This window comes from Narcine bancroftii, chromosome 3 (assembly GCF_036971445.1).
Source record: "Narcine bancroftii isolate sNarBan1 chromosome 3, sNarBan1.hap1, whole genome shotgun sequence".
NCBI classification, from domain to species: domain Eukaryota; kingdom Metazoa; phylum Chordata; class Chondrichthyes; order Torpediniformes; family Narcinidae; genus Narcine; species Narcine bancroftii.
Window position 1 is genome coordinate 80,658,876 of NC_091471.1, and position 27,790 is coordinate 80,686,665.

At 35.8% G+C, this 27,790-nt stretch overlaps 1 protein-coding gene across 1 annotated transcript; it reads right to left on the reverse strand.

Moving 5' to 3' along the window:
• Window positions 1-162: 162 nt before the first annotated feature.
• mcidas (multiciliate differentiation and DNA synthesis associated cell cycle protein) lies at window positions 163-26,961 on the reverse strand. The gene is made up of 6 exons (XM_069923077.1): window positions 26,874-26,961; window positions 25,691-25,782; window positions 14,204-14,270; window positions 12,371-12,600; window positions 8,155-8,265; window positions 163-1,419 (listed from the first exon to the last, which is right to left on the reverse strand). The coding sequence occupies exons 1-6, from the start codon at window positions 26,959-26,961 to the stop codon at window positions 955-957; spliced, it is 1,053 nt and encodes a 350-aa protein (XP_069779178.1). The 3' UTR covers window positions 163-954.
• Between the last annotated feature and the right edge of the window lie 829 nt (window positions 26,962-27,790).

Sequence of the window (27,790 nt, forward strand, 5' to 3'; positions counted from 1 at the left end):
CTATATTTAATTGTCTCCACTGATGTATAAAAAGCATAAGAAAACAATCATTATTTTAAAAATAATTTGCATTATACATCTCGATTTCTTCGGCTGTATGACATATTTAAACTGCTAGTGTGTTAAAATGCAAACAAAATTAAAATATTCTCTTATCAGCTATGTACAGAAAATAAGTTAATTTAATTCTACATGTTGAAATCCCTGAAGATTTATGCAAGATGTATTCAGTTGGTAGCAATTTTTGTGGTACATCCATAGAATTATCCAGGATTTGAACATCAAAAACTAGACTGATGATAATTTTGGTGGTCCTTTTTTTTCTGAACATGGTAAATTACATCTCCTTCTGCTCTCTCAGGTGGATATAAAAGACTCCATGATCCTACTTTAAAGAGTTATCCCAGATATCATGGAAATTTTATCTTTTAATCAATAGAATTAGCACAAATTATGGGGTCATATCTGCTTATAGATTTGTGATGTATGCAAATTTGCTACCACATTATTTACTTTACACCTATTTCCAAAGTACTTCATTGGCTGTCAAGTGCATTTGGACATCCTGCAGTGCTGAGTGTGATATAAAAATGCAAATCTTTCTTTTCTTTCCATTTCAGAACCCATTTTGTTTTGAAAATAATAGTAGGGCCATAAAGCATAGCATAGTGTAGACACACATGCCAATCTCCTTTACATTTATTTTATATTAACTGCAAAGTATTTGGTTGACCTGAAATAATAATTTTGAGGAAGATTTTAATCTTCTAAGTGTTGGCAGCACAAGAGTGGTGGTATCAGTCTTGGAATTTGCTTAATCTTGATGGTCACTGGTGATATTCATTTCTTTAATACTTTAGTGGTTGCCTTGATGGTTCTTAAAGCAACTTCTTTCTTGATAGTATTTGCGAAAGGAAAATTACACTGGTCAGTGTAGTTAGCTGATCATCTGTATCAATTCGGAATCCATCGAAATTTGAAACCACCACTGGGTGTCCTTGTGCTAAATGCATTTCCCTGAGGAAATGCTAATGTCCTTATTGTACAGTGATCACGAATTGAAGTCTTAAATGACACATCGTTGTCCAGCTCACTGCTACTTAAATTGACTCTATTGCAGATTCTGGATGTCTGAAGTCCATTGAAGCTTCCATACATGTTGATGGTTTCCTGCTCTTCGTTGCAAATTTCTCCTTCTAAATTATGATTTCCCTTAAGAAGTTTAGAGCTTGTTTCATTCAGTTTTTCCAGCGCTGCATTGCATTTCTCTGAGATGTCTCTTAAAATCTCATCCACTTTATCACAGTCTTGGTTAGCGAAATAGGTTGCCTCAACTTTTTGCCACTTACCTGGATTTCTTGAGGGAAAGCTCTCAGATGTGGTATTGTTGGTATTCTGCATGTCTTGATTCATAACTTTCTGATAAAAGAAAAAATTAACAATTCTCTTATTAAATCTCTATAAGGGAATTAGATATTGTATTCATTATTACTTCCAAAATTTTCCAAGGCCAGTAAATTCTTTGAAAACTTATCATCAACCTACAATATTCAAAGTCAGTTTGGGTTTAAAAATCAAACCTATCCTAGAAGTAAATCACAAAAATCTGTCAACACTTATGTTAAACATAAATTGCTGGAGAAACGCAGTTGGTCAAACACTGACCTTTATGTAACAAAGGTAAGAATACTTAACCGACGTTTCAGGCTTGAGCTTTTCATCAAGGTATGGAAGAGTATCGGTGAGCGTCCGAACAAAAGGATATAGGGGGGGTAAAAAGGGGGGGGGGGGGTGGCAAAGGCAAGAGATGATAGGTGAAAAAGGGAGGGAAGGGACAGCAGCGATCAGGGGGATCAGAGGATGAGTGGGACTTAATTAATTTTCTTTGTGTAAAGAAAAACTAAGAAAGTTGCTTTAAAAACCATCAAGGCTCCCACTAAAGAAGTGAATATCATGAGTGACCATCACTAAAGAAGTGAATATCATGAGTGACCATCACTAAAGAAGTGAATATCATCAGGGACCATCACTAAAGAAGTGAATATCATCAGGGACCATCAAGATTAAGCAACCTAACCTAACTATGACTGTAAATGCAAATGTGAATTCACACACAATAAAACTAAGCTAGTTATCCTGACCTCGAGAAACCAATGAGCCTGGTCTTCTGGCTTCGGAGGTTGAAATGTACATGGACAATTTGCAACAGACTTTGGAAGAATCACTACAACAGACCCTTAAAGTTATATCTGATAAAGTGACAGAAAATAGGGGTGCGATTGGCCAGATGCAGAGCACCTTAAACCAAGTGGATAAGAAACTAGAAGTTATGAAAGAAAGAATAAAAGGAAATGAATTTGAAATACAGCAATTAAAAGGTCAAGTAAAAAAATCTGCTAGCAGAGTAAAAAGTGATGAAGGAACAATTTAGTCAGAAGATGGATACTTAGGAAAACTATAATAGAAGAAATAACATTAAAATCGTGGGGCTGAGAGAAGGTGATGAAGGTCTGGATATGAAGAAATTTTTACAAAGTTGGATACCACAAGTACGGGGAATAGAAGAATTTAAAGGATACTTTGACATCGAGAGAGCACACAGAGCTTTAAGACCAAAACTGCAAGAAGGTCAAAACCCTCATCCAATATAGTCAATTTCCTTTGCTATGAGGTGAGAGAAAGTGTTCGAATTAGCGGCAAAATAAGCGAAGGCGAGACAAGCTTTAATGATCTACAATGAAAACAAGATTTTTTTTCTATCCGGATATAAGTTTTGAACTGTTGAAAAAGAGAAAGGAATTTAATGTCGTTAAAAATGTATTGAGGAAGAAAGTTTATGCATTTGTTTTGAGATATCCTGCTGTATTAAAAATTTTCGTTATTGATTGGTGTGTCAGAAAAGCTGAATTTTCTTGTAAATAAGATACATTTAGAGGCAAGTTAGCACAAGATTCAGGAGAAAATTTGAGAAACAAGAAAAGATAGAAAACCCCAAAAAAGGCACACATTATCAAAGTACCCTTTTCATCTCCCTTAGTTATTGGAGTAGTGGCCAAACCTACAACCGCACACATGATTCAGGGGAGCAAGGGAATGTTTGTCCAATAACTAAGGGAGATAAAAAGGATACTTTGAAAATGTGCGCCTTTTTGAGGGTTTTCAATCTTTTCTTGTTTCTCAGCTTTTCTATTTTCTACACATTTATTTGTATAATAAACCCAATGAACTATAATGCCTTTGTTATGTTAGAGGGGGATTTGGAAGGTGAAGGCTGGATGAAGGGATTTAATTTGACCTAAATTGATTGGGAAGATTAACTTTATGAGTTTTGATGTTAATGAGATACAAAATCAAATTAAACAAAAAAAATTATTGGTACTTATGAAAAAGAAGAATATATAGATACATCTTTTTTCTAAGAAACACATTTAGTGGAGAAGGAATTAGATAAATTACAAAGAAATTGGGTAGGTAAAGTCGTAGCAGCTTCATTCAATTCAAAGGCTCAAGGAGCTGCAATATTGAAAAATAAAAATCTACCAATAAAAATTTTAAGGCCCAGTAGGAAGGTATGTTTTAGTAGAATGTCAAATATACTCCTCAGAAAATTGGACCTTGTTGAATTTATATGCTCCAAATGTAGAAGATAATAAATTTATGTCAAATGCCAATAAGATTTTGATGGGAGGAGATTTTAATTTGACATTAAATTCAAAAATGGACTGATTGGGAAAATACACAGGAGATAGTAAAGTGTCTAAAGAATTAAAAGAATTAATAGTAGATATGGGATTGATAGATATTTGGAGAAAAATGCAGATGAATAATAGAGATTATTCATTTTATTCCTTTTGCCGTAAGACATATTCATGAATTGACATGTTTTTACTGACAGCTCAAGTTCAACCCAGAGTTCCACAGGTGGAAAATCTGGCATGTACTATCTCGGACCACTCTCCTTTATTATTGTCAATAGTATGTGAAGAAGAAGAAAAAGTTAGTGGATATAGGTGGAGATTAAATAAAGCATTGTTGAAAAGGAAAGATTTTTGTGATTTTGTAAGAAAACACAAAGTTTTTTATGGAAAATAAGAAAGATTTGGTAAAGAATAAATTTGTTATATGGGATACTTAAAAGGCATATTTAAGAGGACAAATAATTAGTTATACAGTAAAATTAAAAAAGGACTATTTAAAAGAAGTAGATCAATTAGAAAAAGAAATAACCAATTTAGAGAAAACAATACAAATTAGTCCAAATGAGGAAAAGAGGAAATTAATGCAATCATACAGAGTTAAAGGAGATATTATGTGAACTAAACAAAGGTATTATGAACTGGGAGAAAGAGCTCACAAGTGTTGGCATGGCAGTTAAAGAAAGAACAGGTATCTAGGACTATAACAGCAATGAAAGACAAAAATGGTCAGATGGTTTATAAGTCGAAGGAAATAAATGAAAATTTCTTAGAGAGTTTTATGAGAAATTATATGTCTGAGTTAAAAACAAGATGAAATTAAAGTTGAACAATATTTGCAACAAATTCAATTACCAAATTTGTGTGAAGAGGAGAAGAAATAATTATCTAATTCATTTGCTGAAGATGAGATATATGATGTTATGAAAACATTGCAAAATAATAAAGTGCCAGGAGAAGAAAGTTTCCCAGTGAAATTTTATAAAGAATTTAAGGAATTGTTGGTGCCAATTTTTAAAGGGATATTAGATTAGTGAATGATGTACCAGAATATTTTAAGATGGCACTGATAACAGTAATACCCAAAAAAAGGGTAAGATCCACTACAAGCAGCTTCATATAGACCAATATCTCAAAATGTAGATTATACAATGGTATCCAAATTATGGGCCAATCGTTTGATTAAGAACCTCCAAAATAAATCCGATGCAGTTTATTACAAAAAAAGATGGCTGATGAATATTACTCAAAAAAGGAAAGTTCCAGTGGTAGCAGTTACTTTAGATGCAGAAAAAGTGTTTGATAAATTAGAATGGAACTTTTTAATTTAAGCTATTATATAAGTTTGGATTTTATGAGATATTTATTAAGGAATAAAGGGCATTGTATAATGAACCAAAGATGAAAGTAGTAGAATATGGTCAAATTTCAAGCTTGATTAGATTAGAAGGGTCTTTAAGGCAGGATTGCCTACTTTCACCATTTCTATCTGCATTGGCAATAGGACCGTTAGCTGAAATGATGCAAAGAGATGAGGAAATTACTGGTTTTGAGTTAGGAGGTAAAGTTCATAGAATTACTATTTTTGCAGATGATGTTACAGTATATTTGACTAAACCAGAAATCTTATTGAATAGATGAAATGAAAGATTAATAGAATATGGATTAGTATCAGGACACAAGGTTAATGTGGATAAAAGTGAAATTATGCTGATGGTTAATGCAAATTATACATAATGTAAAAAGTTAGCAAAATTTAAATGGAAAAATTATATGGTTAAATATTTGGGGATAATAAGTAAACAATTGAATAATTTGTATAAATTAAATTGTTTACCATTTTTAAAAAGATTGTAGGAAGGTTTAAAAAGATGAAAATAATTACCAATAACATTAATAGGGCATGTGAATTGTGTTAAAATGAATATTTTTCCTAGAATTCACTATTTATTTCAAACATTACCAATTCAAGTGGCTGATATGTTTTTTAGATGATTATTAGAGAGTTTTATGGAAAGGAAAATCAATAAGGATAAGAATGGAAAAGTTAACATAAAAAAAGATCAAGGAGGTTTGAGATTATCAAATTTTTAAAATTATTATAAGGCAGCTCAATTGGGATTTTTGTCTTCTTGGTATCAAAGGAGAAAAAGTACCGTGGGTCTATATTGAGTTGAATAATATATTGAATAATAATGAGTTGAAGAAAGTCCAGAGCAAATACTGTATAAATGGAATGATGAAATTTTTAAAGGTAGAAAAGAAATACCAATTTTAAAACATTTGTTTCGAATATGGAATGGGATACATGTAGAAAGAGGAATAAGAAATTGTCAGTTGGCTTATTTGACTTTAAGACAAAATCAACTTCTTCCATTTACAATGAATAATTCTTTATTTGACATTTGGTATGATAAAGGTATACAGAAAATTTGAAATTGTTTTAGAGGTTTAATTTTCATGACATTTGATCAATTAAAAGAGAAATATGGGATATCGCAAAATACAATATTTGTATATTATCAATTAAGATCACATTTGAAGAAGAAAATAGGAACAGATTTGAGACTTCCGGTAAATAGTCAATTTGAATATGTTACCACAGATACTTTTATTATTCAAAGGTTTATAACCACTATGTATAATAAATTGCAAAAAACAAAGGAGAAAAAAAGATCTGTATAAAACTAAATTGAAATGGGAGCAGGACTTAAATATACAAATTCAAGAAGAAATGTGGATGAAATTATATAGAGACAATGTAACTAATACAATATCAAATGGTTCCATTTTTTTTTACATCAAATGTATCATACACCGTATAAGTTGAATAAATTTAACCCAAATTTTTCTATTCAATGTTTTAGATGTAAAAAAGAGGTTGGTGATTTTTTTTGCATTCAGTATGGCTGTGTGAAAAGGTAAAAGATTTTTGGAAAGAATTATGTAAAGGTTAAATTAGATCCAAGAATCATTTTATTGGGTAATAGATATGATAAAGATATTAAGTTTGGGTTAGACAAAATAGAGTTTTTTGAGTTTAGCAACAGCAGGTAGCGAGAAAGTGTGTCGCTAAAATGTGGAAAATGGGAAGTAATGTAAAAATAGAAGAATGGTTTAATGAAATAAAACATTGTCTCCCATTAGAAAAAATTACTTATAATATGAGAGATGATTATGACAAATTTTGTCAAATATAGGAGACATATGAGATTTATGGATATAGATTGATCCAGACCATCTAATACAACTCCCCTCTTGAGAATATGGTATTTACATCAAGAAATATATTATGGTATTATAAACATAATTATAAGTATTACTATGTATGTGTTCTTTCTTCTTTTTTCTATCTTTTTCTTTTTCTATTTGTAGGAGTTAGGTAAGGTGGGAGGTGGGGGGAAAATTGAAAATTATTTTGTATCTATTGTGTAATGATATTGCAAGCTTTTCAAAAAAAAATCAGAATATGTACCTACAAAATGGCTTAACTCAATATATATTGTTGGATTCTTTTAGATGGGTTATAGAAAATCACCTGGATTGAACATAAGATGTAGAAGATTGTCAATTATTATGTTCACTAAACTCAGCTCACACAACTGCCACAATAACAGGCCGTTAAACAACAAATACTCTACCATGATCTATAATATCTTCATGAGTACCATGTCACAAAGTCGTGTTAATTAACTTGTCCTGCCAACAAAAGAAACAACTTCCAATGACATTGGCACCATGGATCAATATTTCTGGAAATGGATCAAGCAAAGCCATTTAAAAAAATCTATGGTACTGCCTTCCATTGTGGGAAGAGGAGAGTGATGCTCTCTGACATGAATCAAGCTCCAAACTATCTCAGGTAAAGTCCGAATCTTCTATTCTCACCTAAAGTAGGCAGCCATCAAAGGTAAGCAAGGGTAAACCTGGTCCAGAAACAGGGAGGCTTCAATGTGCAACAACAATATCAGCTCTTGAGGGTTAATGACACCCCCTGTGCATTCTGTCACTCAGTGTTGCTAAAATACCTGTCTTACTGTCCAATTAAAGTTGGTCCAGTTTTTTTTTTAGTTCCCTCACTTCATTGGAGGCATGTATGAAGTAATTCCAATAATATCACTTAAAAGCTCATAAATTAAATTCTAACTTTTATTCTTATCAATACATTAATTGGTCATTTGTTATTCAGTATAGAGCTTGGTGTGGCTGTTTTGAGAGGCCTAAGGTTCAGTTTTGATGAGCTGACTGTGCCACATCAATAGGGTAAGCAGCCTGGCCAGTCCAGAATCCAACACACATTCCTCCACTGCTCCCAAGATTTCCAAAATCTTTAATGTGGCCATTCAATCAAATCTGTTCCTTCTTGATTTCTTAAAACAGGTATGCATTTTATGTGTAATTATGCCATACCCCTCTCATAAAAAATAGCAATAAAGTTGTTAACATTTAAAATACTTACATCGAGTATTGACGCCAGAAGTTTTGCCTTACTGGCAAGTTCTTTCAGTTGGACATTTCTCTCCTTCAATGTTAATATTTCATGGTGCTTTCGCTTTAAAGTAAATTGTAACTGCAATCGAGAACACTGATTAGTCACAAAAGCTTCATTCCAAAGCTTGAGCAGAATGATGCATCATATTTTCTAAAATGCTAGAACTACAATTATACTTTATAATTCATGATTTGAAAATACAACAATGGTATATAGAAATGAATAAATATATTCCATTAGAAAAAATAACTATAATTACAAAAATAAATTCTGGGACTTTTGAAAAGTTTAAAAATGATTGGGAAAGAGAACTCAACCTTCATATTTCTAATGAAAATTGGAATAAAATTCTGCGACTGGTAAACTCTTCTTCTCTATGTGCAAAACATTCACTAATAAATTTGTTCATAGAGCTCATATGTCTAAAGATAAACTCCATCGCTTTTATTCTCATATCGATCCTATATGTGATAAATGTCAATTGGAAATAGCTTCCCTTACACATATGTTTTGGTCCTGTCCCTCTTTACAGAATTATTGGAAGGAAATTTTTTCCATTATATCTACTGTTTTGAATATTGATTTACAACCACATCCCATTACTGCAATTTTTGGATTACCTATGATAGATTTGACTTATTTATCTCTTCCTGCGGATCGTATGATTGCTTTTCTTACACTAATGGCTAGAAGATCTATATTATTGAATTGGAAAGAGGTAAATCCTCCCACTGTTTTCCAATGGTTTACCCAAACTATACTATGTTTAAATTTAGAGAAAATTAGAAACTCTGTCTATGAATCCCCTTCTAAGTTTGAGTTAACCTGGCGACCATTTATTCAATATTTTCATTTGTGGTGAGTTGATCTGGCTCTGTTTTCTTTCTATGATTATGTATGATAATTGGGCTGTAAGATGAGATCGGAGTGATCGGCGTGGTTTAGCTATATCTGTAGGTTTTTTTTAAAGTTTTTTTTAAATTCAGATTTGTTTTTTCTTCTTTTTTGGGGTTTTTTTTCTCTTTTTTCATATATTGTTATTAATTATATCTTTTTTTTAGAGATAGTTCACACCCTAAACTGATCAAAAAATATTTTTTTATGATATATTTTTATTCTGTAATATTATTGTTTAATATCTCTGTATTAATTCATTACTTACTATGTATTTTTTTATATCTCTTTGAACTGTATGTGTTTATAAATTATAATAATAATAAAAAGATTGAAAAAGAAAGAAAGAAAAAATAACATATAGTTTAAGAAATAATATTGAAATATTTGAACAAATATGAGAGCCATACATGAAAAACAATAGAGAAAACCTACCGGGGACATCTACCACCTAAAATAATGAAAGGAGAAGGAAATGAAAAGAATTGACTCAATGGAATTTCTTGTGTATTTTTATTGAATCACAACATTGTTTGACTGGTTAATGTATCTTAGATTTTGTACTTTAAATGGATGGGGGGAGGTAGGGAGGGTGGGATGGGAGGAGGGGGGGAGAAAATGACACTGTATATATTTGAAAAGGAAAATGTATGTATCATGGTCAATGTGGTTTATGGTGTGAAAAATAAAAAAAAATTTTTTTTAAAATGGGAGACACCCAGAATTCTTGTTGATCTCATTAACATGTTTTATTTCATTCTTTTTTATTTCATTTATCTATCATTTTTTTAAACTTTGGAGTTCTCCCACCATGTATCTGACAGAGGATTCCAATTTTTAATAACTCAATAAAAATAATTCTGTCTGCCAATTTTTGGGGTTTTTTTTTTCATTTTAAAACCTTTTTTTAGATTTCTTGTTATTTTGTCAGTTTCAGTAGATTTGGGATTGGTAGCTCAAAGTTGTTTTTGTCTATAATTTCCCATTTTTTATATAATTTTTTTTTATCTATACATGGTATGCCTTCATTAACCATATAACCATATAACTGTTTACGGCGTGGAAACAGGCCATGTCGGCCCTTCAAGTACACGCCGGTTCACTTGAACAACTCCACTAGCTATGTTGAACATTTAGTGGGTAGGTAACCAATATTCTAGTTACATTCAATATACACTGTAACATAATAGAGAGGCCTGGCCCATTGAATTGGAAACATGGATTCAGATTGCACCATAACAACAGTAGGAAGTTAAATTCGAGTGATTAAACACATTGTCATCTAAAATGGTGTTGACAGTTCTGAATATGAAACTACAGGACTACAGTTAAAGAAAACAAATGTTGTTCACAATGTCTTCAGAGGAGACATCACTATGACTCAGGCCCAATCCAGTCCATTCAGGAGTAGTTTGGAGCAGGCAATAAGAACTGTAATTGAGTTCTTTTCATCTGAGCATGTGGTATGGTAAACATTATTTATTATAAATAAATATATTGAGATTTATGTTCATATAGAAGCAATCTAAGCCTCTCATACCAAATCTAATGAATCAGAGATAAAAGGAAATCTAATAAAAATTTTAAAAGAATGGTATACAATTTTATTTCTTTGGCTTGGCTTCGCGGACGAAGATTTATGGAGGGGTACGTCCACATCTGCTGCAGGCTTGTTGGTGACTGACAAGTCCGATGCGGGACAGGCAGGCACGGTTGCAAGGGAAAATTGGTTGGTTGGGGTTGGGAGTTGGGTTTTTCCTCCTTTGTCTTTTGTCAGTGAAGTGGGCTCTGCAGTTTTCTTCAAAGGAGGTTGCTGCCTGCCGAACTGTGAGGCGCCAAGATGCATGGTTGGAGGCGAGATCAGCCCACTGGCGGTGGTCCATGTGGCAGGCACCAAGAGATTTCTTTAAGCAGTCCTTGTACCTCTTCTTTGGTGCACCTCTGTCTCAGTGGCCAGTGGAGAACATGATCTTGGGAAGGCGATGGTCCTCCATTCTGGAGACGAGACCCACCCAGCACAGTTGGGTCTTCAGCAGCATGGATTTGATGCTTGCGGACTCTGCCAGCTTGAGTACTTCAATGTTGGTGATGAAGTCATTCCAATGAATGTTGAGGATGGAGTGGAGACAGCACTAATGGAAGCGTTCTAGGAGCCGTAGGTGATGCCGGTAGAGAACCAATGATTCGGAGCCGAACAGGAGCGTGGGTATGACAATGGCTCTGTACACGCTGATCTTTGTGTGTTTCTTCAGGTGGTTGCTTTTTCAGACTCTTTTGTGTAGTCTTCCAAAGGCGCTATTTGCCTTGGCGAGTCTGTTGGCTATCTCTTTGTCGATCCTTGCATCAGATGAAATGGTGCAGCCGAGGTAGGTAAACTGGTTGACCGTTTTGAGTTCTGTGTGCCCGATGGAGATGTGGTGGGGCTGGTGGTCATGGTGGGGAGCTGGCTGATGGAGGACCTCAGTTTTCTTCAGGCTGACTTCCAGGCCAAACATTTCGGCAGTTTCCACAAACAGGATGTCATGCGCTGGATAGCTGGCTCTGAATGGGCAACTAAAGCGGCATCGTCTGCAAAGAGTAGTTCACGGACAAGTTGCTCTTGTGTCTTGGTGTGAGCTTGCAGGCGCCTCAGATTGAAGAAACTGCCATCCGTGCAGTACCGGATGTAAACAGCGTCTTCATTGTTGAGGTCTTTCATGGCTTGTTTCAGCATCATGCTGAAGAAGATAGTAAAGAGGGTTGGTGCGAGGACGCAGCCTTGCTTCACGCCGTTGTCAATGGAGAAGGGTTCGGAGAGCTCATTGCTGTATCTAACCCGACCTTGTTGGTTTTCGTGCAGTTAGATAACCACGTTGAGGAACTTGGGGGGCGGCATCCGAGGCGCTCTAGTACTTGCCAAAGCCCTTTCCTGCTCACGGTGTCAAAGGCTTTTTATTTTACTTTATTTTATTATTTAATAGGAAACAAAACATAAGAATTTCTTCAAAATCATATTTCACTCAAGCATTTCTACTCGAGGGAAGAACCATTTGTTTAACAAAACTAGCCAGTCGTGCTAAATATTTGAATTTTGTACCTATACAGATATCTAGCAAGAACCAGCTGGTTTTGATCACAAGCATATCTTTTATTTAACGCCGAGATCTGAAGATGCGTTGACATTTATTACCATACCAAGTTGCCCTCAAGAAGATGATGATTCAGCTTCTTCTTAAACCTCTCCTATCTATGTTGCTAAACTCTGATCAAAATGGATAAATCCAGTTACATTTTCAGGTTTATTTCTTACATGTTCATTTTCTTCAAGAGCATCTCCCAGAGCTTTCTGATTTTCTTCTGCCACATCCCGCCAAAATAGCTCAGACGAATGCAAATGGCCTGCCTGCAGGTTCATTTCCATCAGAGAGTCATGCGCATCTGATATTGATGAAGAGATGCACGCGTCAAGATGAGACACATAGTCAGAAAGTGGCAGGTCAGTGTCTGTCATGGATAAGGGTTGCATCAAAGTTGCTGGATCTGTGGACAGAAGAATAAGCAATTCTAGCATGTGGGATATTGGATTATCGAAATAAAGCATTATGTACAAAACCAAAGAGATCTTTATAAAATCACATCTAGGCTGAAACACTGTGACAAACACTATACAGAAGGCTTTAAAATTAGCAGGAAACCCTTACAGAGATGAAGTAATTCAATTATGTGGGTGTGAAGAAGCTTACATTTTAAGAGGAAATAAAGCTAAGGGAGAAAGGCTTCAGAATGGGATGGACAAAGTAGATAGGGAGTAGTAGTTTCCACTGACTAAAGATGTAGTACCTAGAAATGATGGCTTGAAAATGTCTGGCAAAATAAAAATGCAGAAGGGAGTTGAGAATTTTGCAAATGGGCTACCTGCTGCCATTTCAGAAGCATTGCCCTAAAGTGTTATGGGAGCAGATTCAACAGAAGAAAACTAAACATGTCCTTTATAAGAAAACGTGGGACCATGGGAAAATGCAACACGGTGGTATAAAATGAATCAGTAAGGTCAAGGTGGGCTGAATGGCCTCCTCTGGTGTTATTTGTTTGTATTAAAATGCTACTTGATCTCACTGCATTGTACCTGTTTGTTACTCTGCATCAATCATCTTCCACCTACTCACGCTGTTTAAAAATTGTCCACTATTGCTATTTATTGCTAGCACTGTCCCACGGTCCCTTATAAAGGTTTATATAGATCGACACAAGAACAGGGGCTGATGGGCTCAGACTGTGCTGTACATAAAGCTTAATTATGTTATAATTGGGCATGATTCATTTTGTTCAAATACATTGATCAGGAATTAGGGCAGGTCCACCATCTCTCGATGCGTCATGACGTCACCAGTAGAAGGTAGAACAGTTCTAACCCCGGGGAGGGCTCCTTGCAAGTGTGAAAGCTTACATTGTCCCAGTTAGGAGTGGTCAAGTGTGATAAGCCAAACCCTCATTCCTATCCCGGGACAGTGAACGGCCAAGTTAATGGGACACAAGTGTGAAAGGGGTTTATGCTGAACAAGGAAGGTGGTGCGATGTGATGCAGTAGAATTTGAACGAGGTCTGCTGGTTGTCCTTGGGACACTCATAGCCACTCGATTTGTTGACACATCATTAGCCGCACTTCACTATTAACCGTGTCTTGATCAATAACCTGTGCTGACATCAATAAACAGCCTCGCGAATTCTACAATAATTAATCGCAATAATTAATTCTTTAGTCGATGCCGAGTTCGGTCGTGTTTCTTTTACTCAATGTGGAAGCTCTAAATGTAATAATAACCTTTTCCCATTCCGAATCGCTTCAAGCTTATTCGGCAGTGAACAGAGGCAGCAAAAGAAAATGAACACGGTTCATGTGAAAACCGTTTTGCGATGTTTTCAGAAGAAACCCCTATAAACGACATTCGTCACCCAAATATTCTAACTTCTCCAAGGTTACAGAGTTAATGGAACAGCAAAGGAATGATTCCTTATTAAAGGTGCCTCGGTGTGTTCCTTCGTTTCTAAGACGTGGGATTGGGAACAGTATAGAATTCCCTCGAAAGGCTGGGCATACTTTCTGATGGTTTCATAAGGACGAAATGGAATGACTTGTACTGACCGCACATGATATCAACATCCTTGAAATCCTGCAGGTCAAACTGTGATGCTTCATGCGACAGCAGACTCTGTAAAAAAAAAAGAACATAATTCACCGCAATGAAATTTCATCGCCCAAATCAAGACTATAATTTATCCTGTCGTTGTTGTTCACGATGAAATGCAAAGGTGCTCGATGTGTTGTAGGGCTTTCCATCAAAATGAATTAAATCACAGTGCCAAATTCAAACTGATTGTTTCTGATCAAGTTCTATTTTAACCTCAACCAGTCTTTCACTTAGGAGTCACGTGATGGAGTAGTGGCCGGTCAGGGAATTCCAGCCCTCTCCCAAAAAGTTTAAAAAAACACACAAAGCACAAAGGTACAAGATTAAAATTTATAATAAAGTAAAAATAAAGGTGAGAAGAAAATGGCAGCGAAGAGAGAAAAGTCGAAAACAACAGGAAGAAAAGAAGAAGAAAGAATGTCGGAAGAAGAAGGTGAAGGCCTTACCTGTCCGAAGAGGCTTGCCGCGGAGAGAGAAGCCCGCTCCCGCAGGTCAGTGGAAGTCCCGGGCTCGGGACTACAAAAATGGCTCGCAGAGCCGAGTAAAAGTGCGCAACCGCGCATGCACGACTCCTCGCGCATGCGCGATGCGCATGAAAAAAAACACACTGACGGGAGGGGGAACAGCTGCAGAGTCGATCTCCACAGCAGCAGGTGCAGAACACAGACAATAACGACAACAAGAAAGAAGAGGGTAAAAAGAAAACAAGGAAACAACAGATGGTCAATCCAGAGGAAGAAGAAGAAGAACAGAAAGAAGTGGAAGAAGAAGAGAAAGGCAAGATAATGGATGTATCTTTTTTTAAAGAATATATGGAATCAGTGAAAGAATGGCAATTACAAGAATTTAATGAGATAAAAAGAAGAATTAAGAATGCAGAAGAAAAAATGAATAAAATGGAAATGGCCATATCAGAGTTAGGAAAAAGAGTGGAAAATATGGAAGAACGAGAAACAATTGTAGAAATGGAAGTAGAAGACTTAAAAGAGAAATTAGAAGAATCTAATAAAAAAGTTAAAGAGACACAGGAGCTGTTAGCTCAGAAGATAGATATAATAGAAAACTATAATAGAAGAAATAATATAAAGATAGTGGGCCTTAAGGAAGATGAAGAAGGCAAGAATATGAGAGAATTTATAAAAGATTCCAGGGTCCTGGGAAGACCACAATTACAGGAAGAAATGGAAATAGAGAGGGCACATAGAACTTTAGCCCCGAAACCACAACCGCAGCAAAAACCAAGATCCATTTTAGTAAAATTCTTAAGATATACAACAAGAGAAAATATATTGGAGAAAGCAATGAAGAAAGTAAGAGAGGACAAAAAGCCACTGGAATATAAAGGTCAAAAAAATTTTTTCTATCCAGACATAAGTTTTGAACTCCTGAAGAAGAGAAAGGAGTTCAATACAGCGAAAACGATCTTATGGAAAAAAGGATATAAATTTAAGTTAAGGCACCCAGCGGTACTTAAAATAGTTATTCCAGGACAACAAAACAGACTATTCTCAGATCCAGAGGAAGCAAGGAAATTTGGAGAACAACTACAAAACAAGCAGAGAGATGAAGACATGTAATAAGAGTAAAAATGACCACGAACTATATGTATGTGTGTAAAGGGGTATATGTGTGTATATATATAGTGTGCATACATGAATGTATCTGTATTTAGAGGAAAATATATAGAGTATAGACAAGAATTAATAAGGGAGGGAAAGGGAATAGAGGGAATAAGGAGGGAATTAAAAGAGTGACCTTTATTACATATGAAAATTGAAATTTTTCTGGGGGGGCTGGGTGGGGAGTAGTTACGGTCACTACAAAATCAGCTGACGTTTGCGAGTGAATTCGCAAATCCAAATGGAGAGGGGAGATGTGGTTGTCCGACAAGGGATAAAGGGCAACTCAGGAGGGGGAGGGGAGAATGGGGTTAAAGAAGTTTTAAATAGGAGAATAAGGAAAATGTTTGATCTTTTAGAAATGTTGTCTTATAAAGTGTTCAAAACAAGAAAGCAGAAATGGATAAGAAGGAAAGGTGATGATGGAGAAACGGAAAGGGAAGATAAACAAAGTATGAAATGGCTACGCTGAACTATATGACTTTAAATATTAACGGAATACATAACCAAATTAAAGGAAAGAAACTGCTAAATTTACTGAAAAAAGAAAAAATTGATATAGCATTTGTGCAAGAAACACATTTAACTGAATTGGAGCACAAGAAATTAAAGAGAGATTGGGTAGGACATGTAACAGCAGCGTCGTATAATTCAAAAGCAAGAGGAGTAGCTATATTAATTACTAAAAATGTGCCAATTAAAATAGAAGAGGAAATAATAGATCCAGCAGGGAGATATGTAATGATAAAATGTCAGATATATTCGGAGTTTTGGAATCTACTCAATGTATATTCACCTAACGAAGATCAAAAGTTGATGCAAGATATTTTTTTTGAAGATAGCAGATACGCAAGGGAACATATTAATAGGAGGGGATTTCAACCTGAATTTGGATTCAAATATGGACAAAACTGGGAAAAAAATTAACAGAAAGAACAAAGTAACCAAATTTATAATTAAATCGATGGAAGAAATGCAACTTTTGGATATATGGAGGAAACAACACCCAAATGAAAAGGAATATTCATATTACTCGGCTAGACATAAAACATACTCAAGAATAGACCTATTTTTGTTATCAGCTCGTATGCAAGATAGAGTAAGAAAAACAGAATATAAAGCTAGAATATTATCGGACCATTCACCCTTGATATTGACAATAGAGTTAGAGGACATCCCTCCAAGAATGTATAGATGGAGATTAAGCTCCATGCTACTCAAAAGGCAGGATTTTAGAGAATTAATTGAAAGACAAATTAAAATGTATTTTGAAATAAATACGGAATCAGTGAAAGATAAGTTTATACTATGGGATGCAATGAAAGCGTTCATTAGAGGGCAAATAATAAGTTATGTAACCAAGATGAAGAAGGACTATAATCAGGAAACAGAGCAGTTGGAAAGGGAAATAGTAAATATAGAAAAAGAATTAGCAATGAAGGAAGATACAACTAAAAGAAGAGAATTGGCAGATAAAAAAATAAAATATGAAACACTACAAACATATAAGGTAGACAAGAACATAATGAAGACAAAACAGAAATATTATGAACTAGGGGAAAAAACGCACAAAATCCTAGCATGGCAGCTTAAGACAGAACAAGCTAAGAAAATGGTATTGGCATCAAGGAAAAAAGACAAACAAATCACATATAATCCAAAGGAGATCAAGGAAAACTTTAGAGAATTCTATGAACAATTATACCAAACTGAAAACGAAGGGAAAGAAGGGAAAATAGATGAATTTTTAACTAAAATTGAACTACCAAAATTACAAATAGAGGAACAAAATAAATTAACAGAACCATTTGAAATAGTCGAAATACAAGAGATAATAAAAAAATTACCAAATAATAAAACACCAGGAGAGGATGGATTCCCAATAGAATTCTATAAAACATTTAAAGATTTATTAATTCCTCCCCTCCTGGAAGTAATCAACCAGATTGGTAAAACACAAAGCTTACCAGATTCATGTAAAACAGCAATAATTACAGTAATACTAAAGCAATACACCAGCGTCATATAGACCAATATCATTACTTAACACAGATTATAAGATAATAGCTAAACTATTAGCAAACAGATTAGCAGAATATGTACCGAAAATGGTAAATCTAGACCAAACTGGATTTATTAAAAAAAGATGCACAACAGACAATATTTGTAAATTTATTAACTTAATTCATGCAGTAGAAGAGAGTAAAGCGCCAACAGTAGCAGTTGCTTTAGACGCAGAGAAGGCCTTTGTCAGAGTAGAATGGAATTATTTATTCAAAGTATTGCAAAAATTCTTGGATTAAAGCATTATATAAGGGGTCATTGGCGAAAGTGACAGTAAATGGATATATATCAAAGCAATTTAACTCAAGCAGGTCAACACGGCAGGGATGCCCACTATCACCCTTATTGTTCGCGTTAGCTATAGAACCACTAGCAGAATTGATAAGAACAGAAAATAATATAAAAGGGATAAAAATAAAAGACAAGGAATATAAAATCAGTTTATTTGCGGATGATGTTATAGTATACTTAACAGAACCAGAACTATCAATAAAAGAATTATATAAGAAATTGAAGGAATATCGAGAAGTGTCGGGTTACAAGATTAACGTAAATAAAAGTGAAGCAATGCCAATGAATAATGCGGATTTCTCAAAATTTAAGAAGGAATCACCATTCAGATAGCAAATGCAAGCAATAAGATACCTAGGTATACAAATAAATAAAAATCTCGGCCAACTATATAAACTCAATTATTATCCACTAATGAAAAAAATTACAGGACGATTTAGAGCATTGGAAAGATTTACCATTAACATTAATAGGAAGGATAAACTATTAAAATGAACATTTTCCCAAGGATATTATACCTATTTCAGGCATTGCCAATACACTTGACAGAGAAATTCTTCAAGGAGTTAAAGAAAATAATAAGGAAATTTTTATGGAAAGGGGGGAAACCGAGGATAGCATTAGATAAATTAACAGAATGGTATAAACAAGGAGGCTTACAACTGCCAAACTTTAAAAATTATTATAGAGCCGCACAATTAAGATACCTATCAGATTTTTATCAAACAAGGGAAAAGCCAGATTGGACTAGATTAGAATTAGATAAAATAGGGGAAAAGATACCTGAACACATATTATATAAATGGGATTAAAAATTGGTACAACATAGAAGTTCTCCAGTATTACATCATCTACTCAATATTTGGAAAAAGATTCATGTAGAAAGGAATAAAACAAATTATCAATTTCCAAAACTAATATTGACGCAAAATAAGTTACTCTCTTTTACAATAGATAACCTTTCCTTTAGAGAATGGGAGAAAAAAGGGATCAAAAGAATAGAAAATTGTTTTTCAGGAAATAGATTATTATCCTTTGAACAAATGAAAGATAAATACAATATAACTCAAGATACAGTGCTGGCATATTACCAATTGAGATCCTTCTTGAAGGACAAATTAGGAAGCAGTCTGAGGTTACCAGAGGGAAGTAACTTTGAATATGTGATTACAGATACAATAATAATCAAAAGATTTATAACAAATATGTATATTAAACTGCAAGAAAAGGAGAATGAGGAAACAAATGGTAAAACTAAACAAAAATGGGAACAAGATTTAAATATTAAGATAAAAAAGGAAACATGGGAGAAGTTATGTTCTGGAACGATGAGAAATACAATAAATACGAGGTTACGTATGATACAATATAACTGGAATCACAGGCTATACATTACACCTCAAAAGTTAAATAAATGGGACCCAACAGTATCTGATAGATGTTTTTGATGTAAAAAAGAAATGGGAACAACAATTCATGCAATCTGGACATGTGAGAAAGTAGAAAAATTTTGGGAAGATCTAAACCAAATATTAAATAAAATTACAGAAAACAATATACCAAAAAATCCAGAGATCTTCCTCATAAGTAACATAAAAAACAAAGAATTTGGAATTGATTTGGAGGATGCACAAAAAAGATTTGTTAACATAGCTCTAGCCGTAGCAAAAAAATGTATTATGTCAACCTGGAAATTGGAAGATAATTTGAAAATACAACAATGGTATATAGAAATGAATAAAAGTATTCCATTATAAAAAATTACATATAGTTTAAGAAATAATATTGAAATATTTGAACAAATATGGGAGCCTTGCATGAAACACAATAGAGAAAACCTACCGGGGACATTCACTACCTAAATTAACAAAAGGAGAAGGAAATGAAAAGAATTGACTCAGTGGAATTTCTTGTTTATTTTTATTGAATGACAACATTGTTTGACTGGTTTAATGTATATCCTAGATTTTGTACTTTAAATGGACGGGGTGGGGGGGGGGGGAGGTAGGGAGGGTGGGATGGGAGGAGGAGGGGGGAGGTAGGGAGGGTGGGATGGGAGGAGGAGGGGGGAGGTAGGGAGGGTGGGATGGGAGGAGGAGGGGGGAGGTAGGGAGGGTGGGATGGGAGGAGGTAGGGAGGGTGGGATGGGAGGAGGGGGGAGGTAGGGAGGGTGGGATGGGAGGAGGAGGGGGGAGGTAGGGAGGGTGGGATGGGAGGAGGAGGGGGGAGGTAGGGAGGGTGGGATGGGAGGAGGAGGGGGGAGGTAGGGAGGGTGGGATGGGAGGAGGAGGGGGGAGGTAGGGAGGGTGGGATGGGAGGAGGAGGGGGGAGGTAGGGAGGGTGGGATGGGAGGAGGAGGGGGGAGGTAGGGAGGGTGGGATGGGAGGAGGAGGGGGGAGAAAATAGCACTGTATATATTTGAAAAGGAAAAAGTATGTATCATGGTCAATGTGGTTTATGGTGTGAAAAATAATTTTTTTTTTAAAACTTTGGTCCGCTGTCATGCTTCTTCGTCTGACTCTCTGGCACTCTTCATTAATATGTCTTGCCTGTTTCCCGGTCCTAAAATAGACGACAGTGGCTTGTGTGTCAGTGGTGTGTGTTTCTGTCTGCATATATTCTACACACGTACACTGAAGGTAACAGAAACATACCTGGAATTCAAACCTCCATTGAGGAAATGGCATGGAACAGGTTTGGAGTGAAATTGCAAGAGCTGCCAACGCTCTCCCGTTTGTCTACAAAGATCTCTTGTTAAATTGCAATAGCCCAGCACAAACTGTCTGATTCAAGTAAATACAATTGCAATCGCCCTGATGCAACAGCGATCTTGCACGCCACAAAGATTAAAGAGGGAGTGATCCAAGAAGACGACGAAATAATGTTGAAGCTGCAAAGAGAAGTCACCACCGAAGTAATCAGTTCCCTGGCAGCTGTCCCTGTGGTGAGTTTGTGTCCGGGGCTGGAACATCTATCTGTCAATCCTGCCCGCGATGGTTTTTAGATGACACGAGTTTCGCCACTCGACCGCGGAGCAGCTACTATACAGCCAGCCCACTTCCTATTTATAAGCCAGTCACACGACCCAAAGCCAACCACAGCGCACCTGGAGCCAGCAAATACCTGCACACTTCAACGCAGTCAAATATTAATCCAGCTTGTGTCTCCACACTGATTGCGTGCAGCATTCCTGCCACACCCGGGATCTGTGTGTGCTCATCTTACATAATGCAAATTCTTCCAGACAAGGAAACGACACAAAACGTTTGAACGATTCATAATTACAACCCCCATGGGATGCGAAAATCCAATACTTTGGATTTTAAAATCTAGTAATTTGCTGACTCCGCATCCACTGGAAATTCTAAAAAAAATCTAACACAGAATTTCGCCTTTAACTCCTATCACAGAGGCTCATGTTTTTCCGCGGGTCCTTCTATCAATTTTAATCGTTACCTATTTCCCTTCCTTTGCTTCCGATGTGTTTTGAAGTAGCTTTTTTTAAAAAATGCAAGCTAACTGCTGGCAAGTCAGCATTTATGACCCACCCCGATTACCTTTCAGCAGGTGAGCATCCCTCTCTAAAGGAAACTCTAACGCTAACCATGTTGGGGTGAACGTGTGGGGCGGTGAACCTCCAAATGTGACACGAGGATTGCCATTCTGGTGAGACATGTGCAGCAGGTGGAAGAGACCTGCAGACCAACTTGGACATGGTGGTTATCCCATTCACCTGTGTTCTTTGTCTCTGTGGTTGGTGAATTTAAAAAAAAACTTTATTCACAATAAATTATTTACAAAAAGGAAAACCATTCAAACCCTTTTTACATCCTTATTGGCATATCTATACATTTCCATCAATGCACATCATTCTGTAATTACATCATTGCCACTACTATGGCACAGGCACATTTTCTTTATTCCCCCCCCCTTTGTTGTTTGAGGGGCTTCCCTTTGGTCTCAGCCCCTCAATGCTCAGTCCTTCCCTACCGCACCCCCTCGCATTGGCACCACCAAGCCTCAGTGCTACACTTAGCACGTACCCATGCTGCCTGGAATGTGCCAATTAGCAACATTCTGTGACTGGTGAATTCTGCCATTTCCAGTACTGTTCCTCTCCAGCTGTGCACACATCTGTACAGCTGGAGAGATTAGCGAGTTTCCCCTGATGCTGTTGAGGAAAGGGTGAGAAACAATGTTCATGTTGGGACTGGTATAAACTCACCAGTTCACTTCAGAAATAGAATCCAATCAAAAATTCAGGTAATAATCATAACTTTTCTGTTTTTTAAACTTAAATTCCTATTTTCTTTCAGCCACTCCAGATGGGGTCAACTCCTGTTCTAATAACTAATCTTCAGGGTAGATGTGTATAGTGAATATTGACAGGAATTGGATCCACATACATATTACCTTCTCCAGAAATTTTTGGGTTCTACACCACAGCTGATGATGGATGATAATCAATTATCTGAACCAAAGGTATTTTTCTCAATCCTCTTCAACAGAATTGATTCCAAAAGTAGAGGTAATGATTAGATCCCCTACATTAATAGAACTACTGGTGAGCCTTCATCTTTACTCTGCATGTGAAATGGCCAAAGTTGCCTGAAACTGAATGATAGAGGAACTGTGATTCAACCCTGATTAGGGTTGATTTATGTTATTTCAGACAGGCAGCAATGGTACTCTGTAAGTATCCCTAGATTTTTGATAATGAGTAACCAGTCCAGAACTCATCCAATGGCTCCGACCAAAAAATAGTAATATTAGTGTTTTGTGCCATCATCCTGACCAACTAAAATGTAAAATCTTCCCAGTTAATGCCAAACTTATTGTTCAAGGAATAGTGTTTTATAACTGAATTAAATATTTCCAGTGACCATCAAAGCAAAGATAGTTTGTCATGAACAACTTCCCACAGTTATCTCTATTTCAAGGTGAATGAATATTTATTTCTGCAAAATTGACTATATATCATGAATGAAATTCAGAAACAAGCTTATTAAAACTAATCTGTTAAACAGATCATTTAACAATTGATACTCTAGATTAAGTTGATATGAATTAATTCAACAAACTTGTTATGAATCATTCAGCAAATAGTTTTCAAGGTCTTTCTGTTCAATTTCCACTGATGTTCAATCAATGTCTAACTGTTTATGTCATCAGAATGCATTAATTAATTTATAAATAGCTATTTACTGCCTACATGGTCCCAACTGAGTAGGTTAGAGACATCACATGCTTTTGTTTTAGTAATTAGTTCTAATTAATTTGTTTGCTTACATGATGGAATAGTGGATGCTCCTCAGCGACGCATTGATAAAAAAGTGGGTCAAGTTAAAAATCTTCCTTCAAGCAAGCACAAGAACTGCCAGGAAAGTAGGATCATTCTCATTCCATCATGCAGGGGGGCTCATTTCAACCGATGTAAAGGGGACGAATGCTGTAAACTGTGTAGTTTCAATTTATGGATCTAAACCATTAATGATGTATAAATTTTGTGAAATCATCAGTGTTATATTTTAGGACACAGAACATGATTAACTTTACCTTTTATTTTGCTCCTAGTATTGAACGTTTATTTTGCTCCTAGTATTTAACGTTTATTTTCAAAAATCTATTACAGGGTTTACATTACATAAAATGAAAGCATCTTAGATGTTAACCATTTAAAATACAACCAGAGCAGTGATATTCTAATGTATTTTTTCTCTTTGTGAATGCTAAAATATCTTTTGCAAACTTTTAATATTAACTAAGTAGACAAATAATCATTTGACATACATAAAGAACTGTGAATGTTGTGATGAATTTTATATTCGTTGGACCATAATAGTCACACAAGCAATTTATCCCAAGTAGCAGATCCCTTTGCATGCAATGGCCCAAAATACTACCCTTCCTTTGACAAATAATATTTCTATTTTACCATTCACTCCAAATTCTCCAAATGTTAACGGTGATTCACAAAATAGATTCAGCCTACAATATTTTATAATTTATAGAAAAATAACAATAAAACTTCACATTCAACATTAGAAACCTTTCTTTCCACCAACCATAGACATAAAAATAGACATGGAGCTAAAATGGGTGCATGACATAAAAATATAAGAAATAGGAGCAGAAGGAATTTACTTGGCCTAATGAGCCTGCTCATGTAGACCTGGCTCCTTTTACCCACCTGTTCCCCATAACCCCAAACTCTACTTACTCTTCCACATACAACAATGTCAAATTACAGAAAATGCAATACATACTTAAATATTTTAAACATTATTTTCTACAATAACCATGCAAGCAAAGAATGAACTACTCACAAAGAAACAATAAATTCACTTTGTAATATATATCTCTCTCTCTCACACACACACACACACACACACACACACACACACACACACACACACACACACACACACACACACACACACACACACACACACAACATTTCTCAAATGTGCAAACTTCAGGCTCACCTTCCATACAAACAAGATAAATGAGCAATTCAATATAAATTCCCATGTTCTTTCTTTGGCTTGGCTTCGCGGACGAAGATTTATGGAGGGGGTTTTATAACTGAATTAAATATTTTGGGCCATTGCATGCAAAGGGATCTGCTACTTGGGATAAATTGCTTGTGTGACTATTATGGTCCAACGAATATAAAATTCATCACAACATTCACAGTTCTTTATGTATGTCAAATGATTATTTGTCTACTTAGTTAATATTAAAAGTTTGCAAAAGATATTTTAGCATTCACAAAGAGAAAAAATACATTAGAATATCACTGCTCTGGTTGTATTTTAAATGGTTAACATCTAAGATGCTTTCATTTTATGTAATGTAAACCCTGTAATAGATTTTTGAAAATAAACGTTAAATACTAGGAGCAAAATAAACGTTCAATACTAGGAGCAAAATAAAAGGTAAAGTTAATCATGTTCTGTGTCCTAAAATATAACACTGATGATTTCACAAAATTTATACATCATTAATGGTTTAGATCCCATGTACAGTACACACAAACATATGGGACCTTTCTAATTCACTCATATGCAAAATCCATTCATATAGTCATTCACAGATTCATTCACATTCCTATTTGGCTCTTTATGTATTTATACTCCTCCATTCTTATATACATTCTTTTATATATTTTTTGTTTGCCGACCCATATACAGTATTGACACACATGATATAAGCATTGACTCATTTAGGTTCACATTCACATACTCATATATAAACTCACTGATGCATGTTCATCCATTTAATATATCTTAAGCCTTCTTAGTTAATGTATACAACCATCATCAAACCTTCACATTTCCTCAAACCCATTTACTTTCTTACAAAGAAGATACATTCTCGACCCACTAATTCCTACATTATCATTCACACCCAGGCATCCATTCACACACAATAAATATGAATGAGAAAACAACATCCGCCACATACCTGTCGGATGGGTTCATTTGATGATTCATCCTGTAGCGTAGATGTACATTCTGCCAAATCGTGCCACACAGTTTCATCTATGGTCACAAATACTGAAATAAAAAAATCAGACGAGCAACAAATTTGGACTTTGAATACAAATAACACGAGCACGATGTACATCTGAGTTGTCAATATAGTCAAGTTAAAACACTGCCTGCACCTGGGTCTGGAGTCATCACCGCTGCTTCAGAATACACGGTCACCGGTGAGGTCGCGCCACACATGTCCTGTCGAATTTTCTGCGCATCACAGGAAAATAGCAATGTAAAGCAGTGCTGATGTCAATTTAATTTTGAATTCTAAAATATGACTTACATAAAACATAAGTCCATTGGAAATGAATAAAGAGTGAACATTTAAAATAAAAGCTAAAACTTGTAATCCTATCGTGAATGCAATGCAATAATGCAATCGATTACGTTAAGAATTGTCCCTTCGCATCTTATCTAAAACGTTAAAATGGTTTTAAAAAATTGACGAGGCTGTGCACTGTTTTAAATACAACTCGAGCTGCCATTGAATTTGACCGACATTATCACCCAAAATGAAATTCATACATCAATGTTCGAAAATAACCTCTGCCACAGAGTGACTTAACATCACGGACGAAGGTCTACCTTTTTATCAACTTTCGGCAGTTGTTTGCCAGAAGTGCGCATTGGTAACTCTGCCATCCTGTTCGGGTAAATTTCTCCAAAGACTTTCCTTCCATTTTGCATTTCCACTGTTTATTAATATAACTATTTATTTTCACCTCTCTGTGTCTCTCTCTGCAACTGTTTCTATACTCTGAAGACTTACATAAATATGTCATCATAAGTTGCCTATTTATAGCTTAAATAACCTCCAGGCAGAGGTTGGAAAGGTATTCCTCTTCCAGCGGGAATATGCACGTTATAGTGTTATCCAATCCAACCTTCTCTACTTCGTCTCTATGGGAAAAGCGTCCCTGGAGATGAGCAGGAAAGAGCAATTAATGTCCCTTGTAAACAGGCAGGGTGAGCGCCAGAGGTGGCGCCTTGAAGACCAGGCGATCTATGCGGGAGCGGGGCGCAAAATGAAAAGCTCCGCGATCTCCAGAGACCGTCCGTTTGTATTTTAACTGCGCCCTTTTCTCATTCATTGGCGCCTCTTCAAGTACCAAACTGCAGAAGTGTTGCCGGTGTGAAGTCCAAGTCCCTCAGTGTCCGTCCTGGAGAGACGGAAACCCTTGCTTGGTTTATGATCATTCTCACGACGTGACATTTATGTGAGTAGAAATTAATCCCACCGTGAAAGTTTTTCCAGCACCTGCTTCCTCCTTGTTTAACCAACGCACTTATTAAATTGATCAAGGCAACGAATTGTCCTTCATCTCGCAACTAATGAAGAATGACCGGACTGAATTATTCCTTTTCCGTTTCAATGTAACGTGTGTGAGTTGAAGAGGCAATTGAGAAAATGATTAAGTAATATTTGGGTTGTGATTATAAAATCAAAGAGATAGAAATTAAATATTCTCTGGAGACACCAAAACGTCGACAATTCTTTTTCTCCCACTGAAGCTGCTCGACTCACTGAGAGCCTCCAGCATCTGTTCATTTTATGGCATGGTCGATCAAGTGCAGAACATGACCAATAAAGTATGTACCAATAAAGAAATGGAGCAGGTTCGCCCTTTATTCCGTACGGAGTCGGAGACTGGGGAGAGATTTGATAGAGGGGTATAGATAGTCAATGAGGTGAGATGAGACAAGAACAAGCGGATATGGGTTGAGTGTGAATGGGTGGGAGGGGGGGCGGAGACATTAGAGGGATCGTCTTCAGGCAGAGTGCTGAATTCGGGCTACCAGCGGAACTGCTAGATGCGGTCTCAATTTCGACATTTAGTGAAAAAGTGGATTGGTACATGGAGGGTAAGGGTATGGAGTGTTATGGTCAATGAGACGATGCTGAATCCGCACGGACCACATGTTTCTGTGCTGCAGTGTTCTATGGTTCTTTGAATAAATGTGAGCTCTTGTGATTTTTATTCGCAAATAAGTGGGCTATATTTGGCACATTGAAAAATAAATTGAG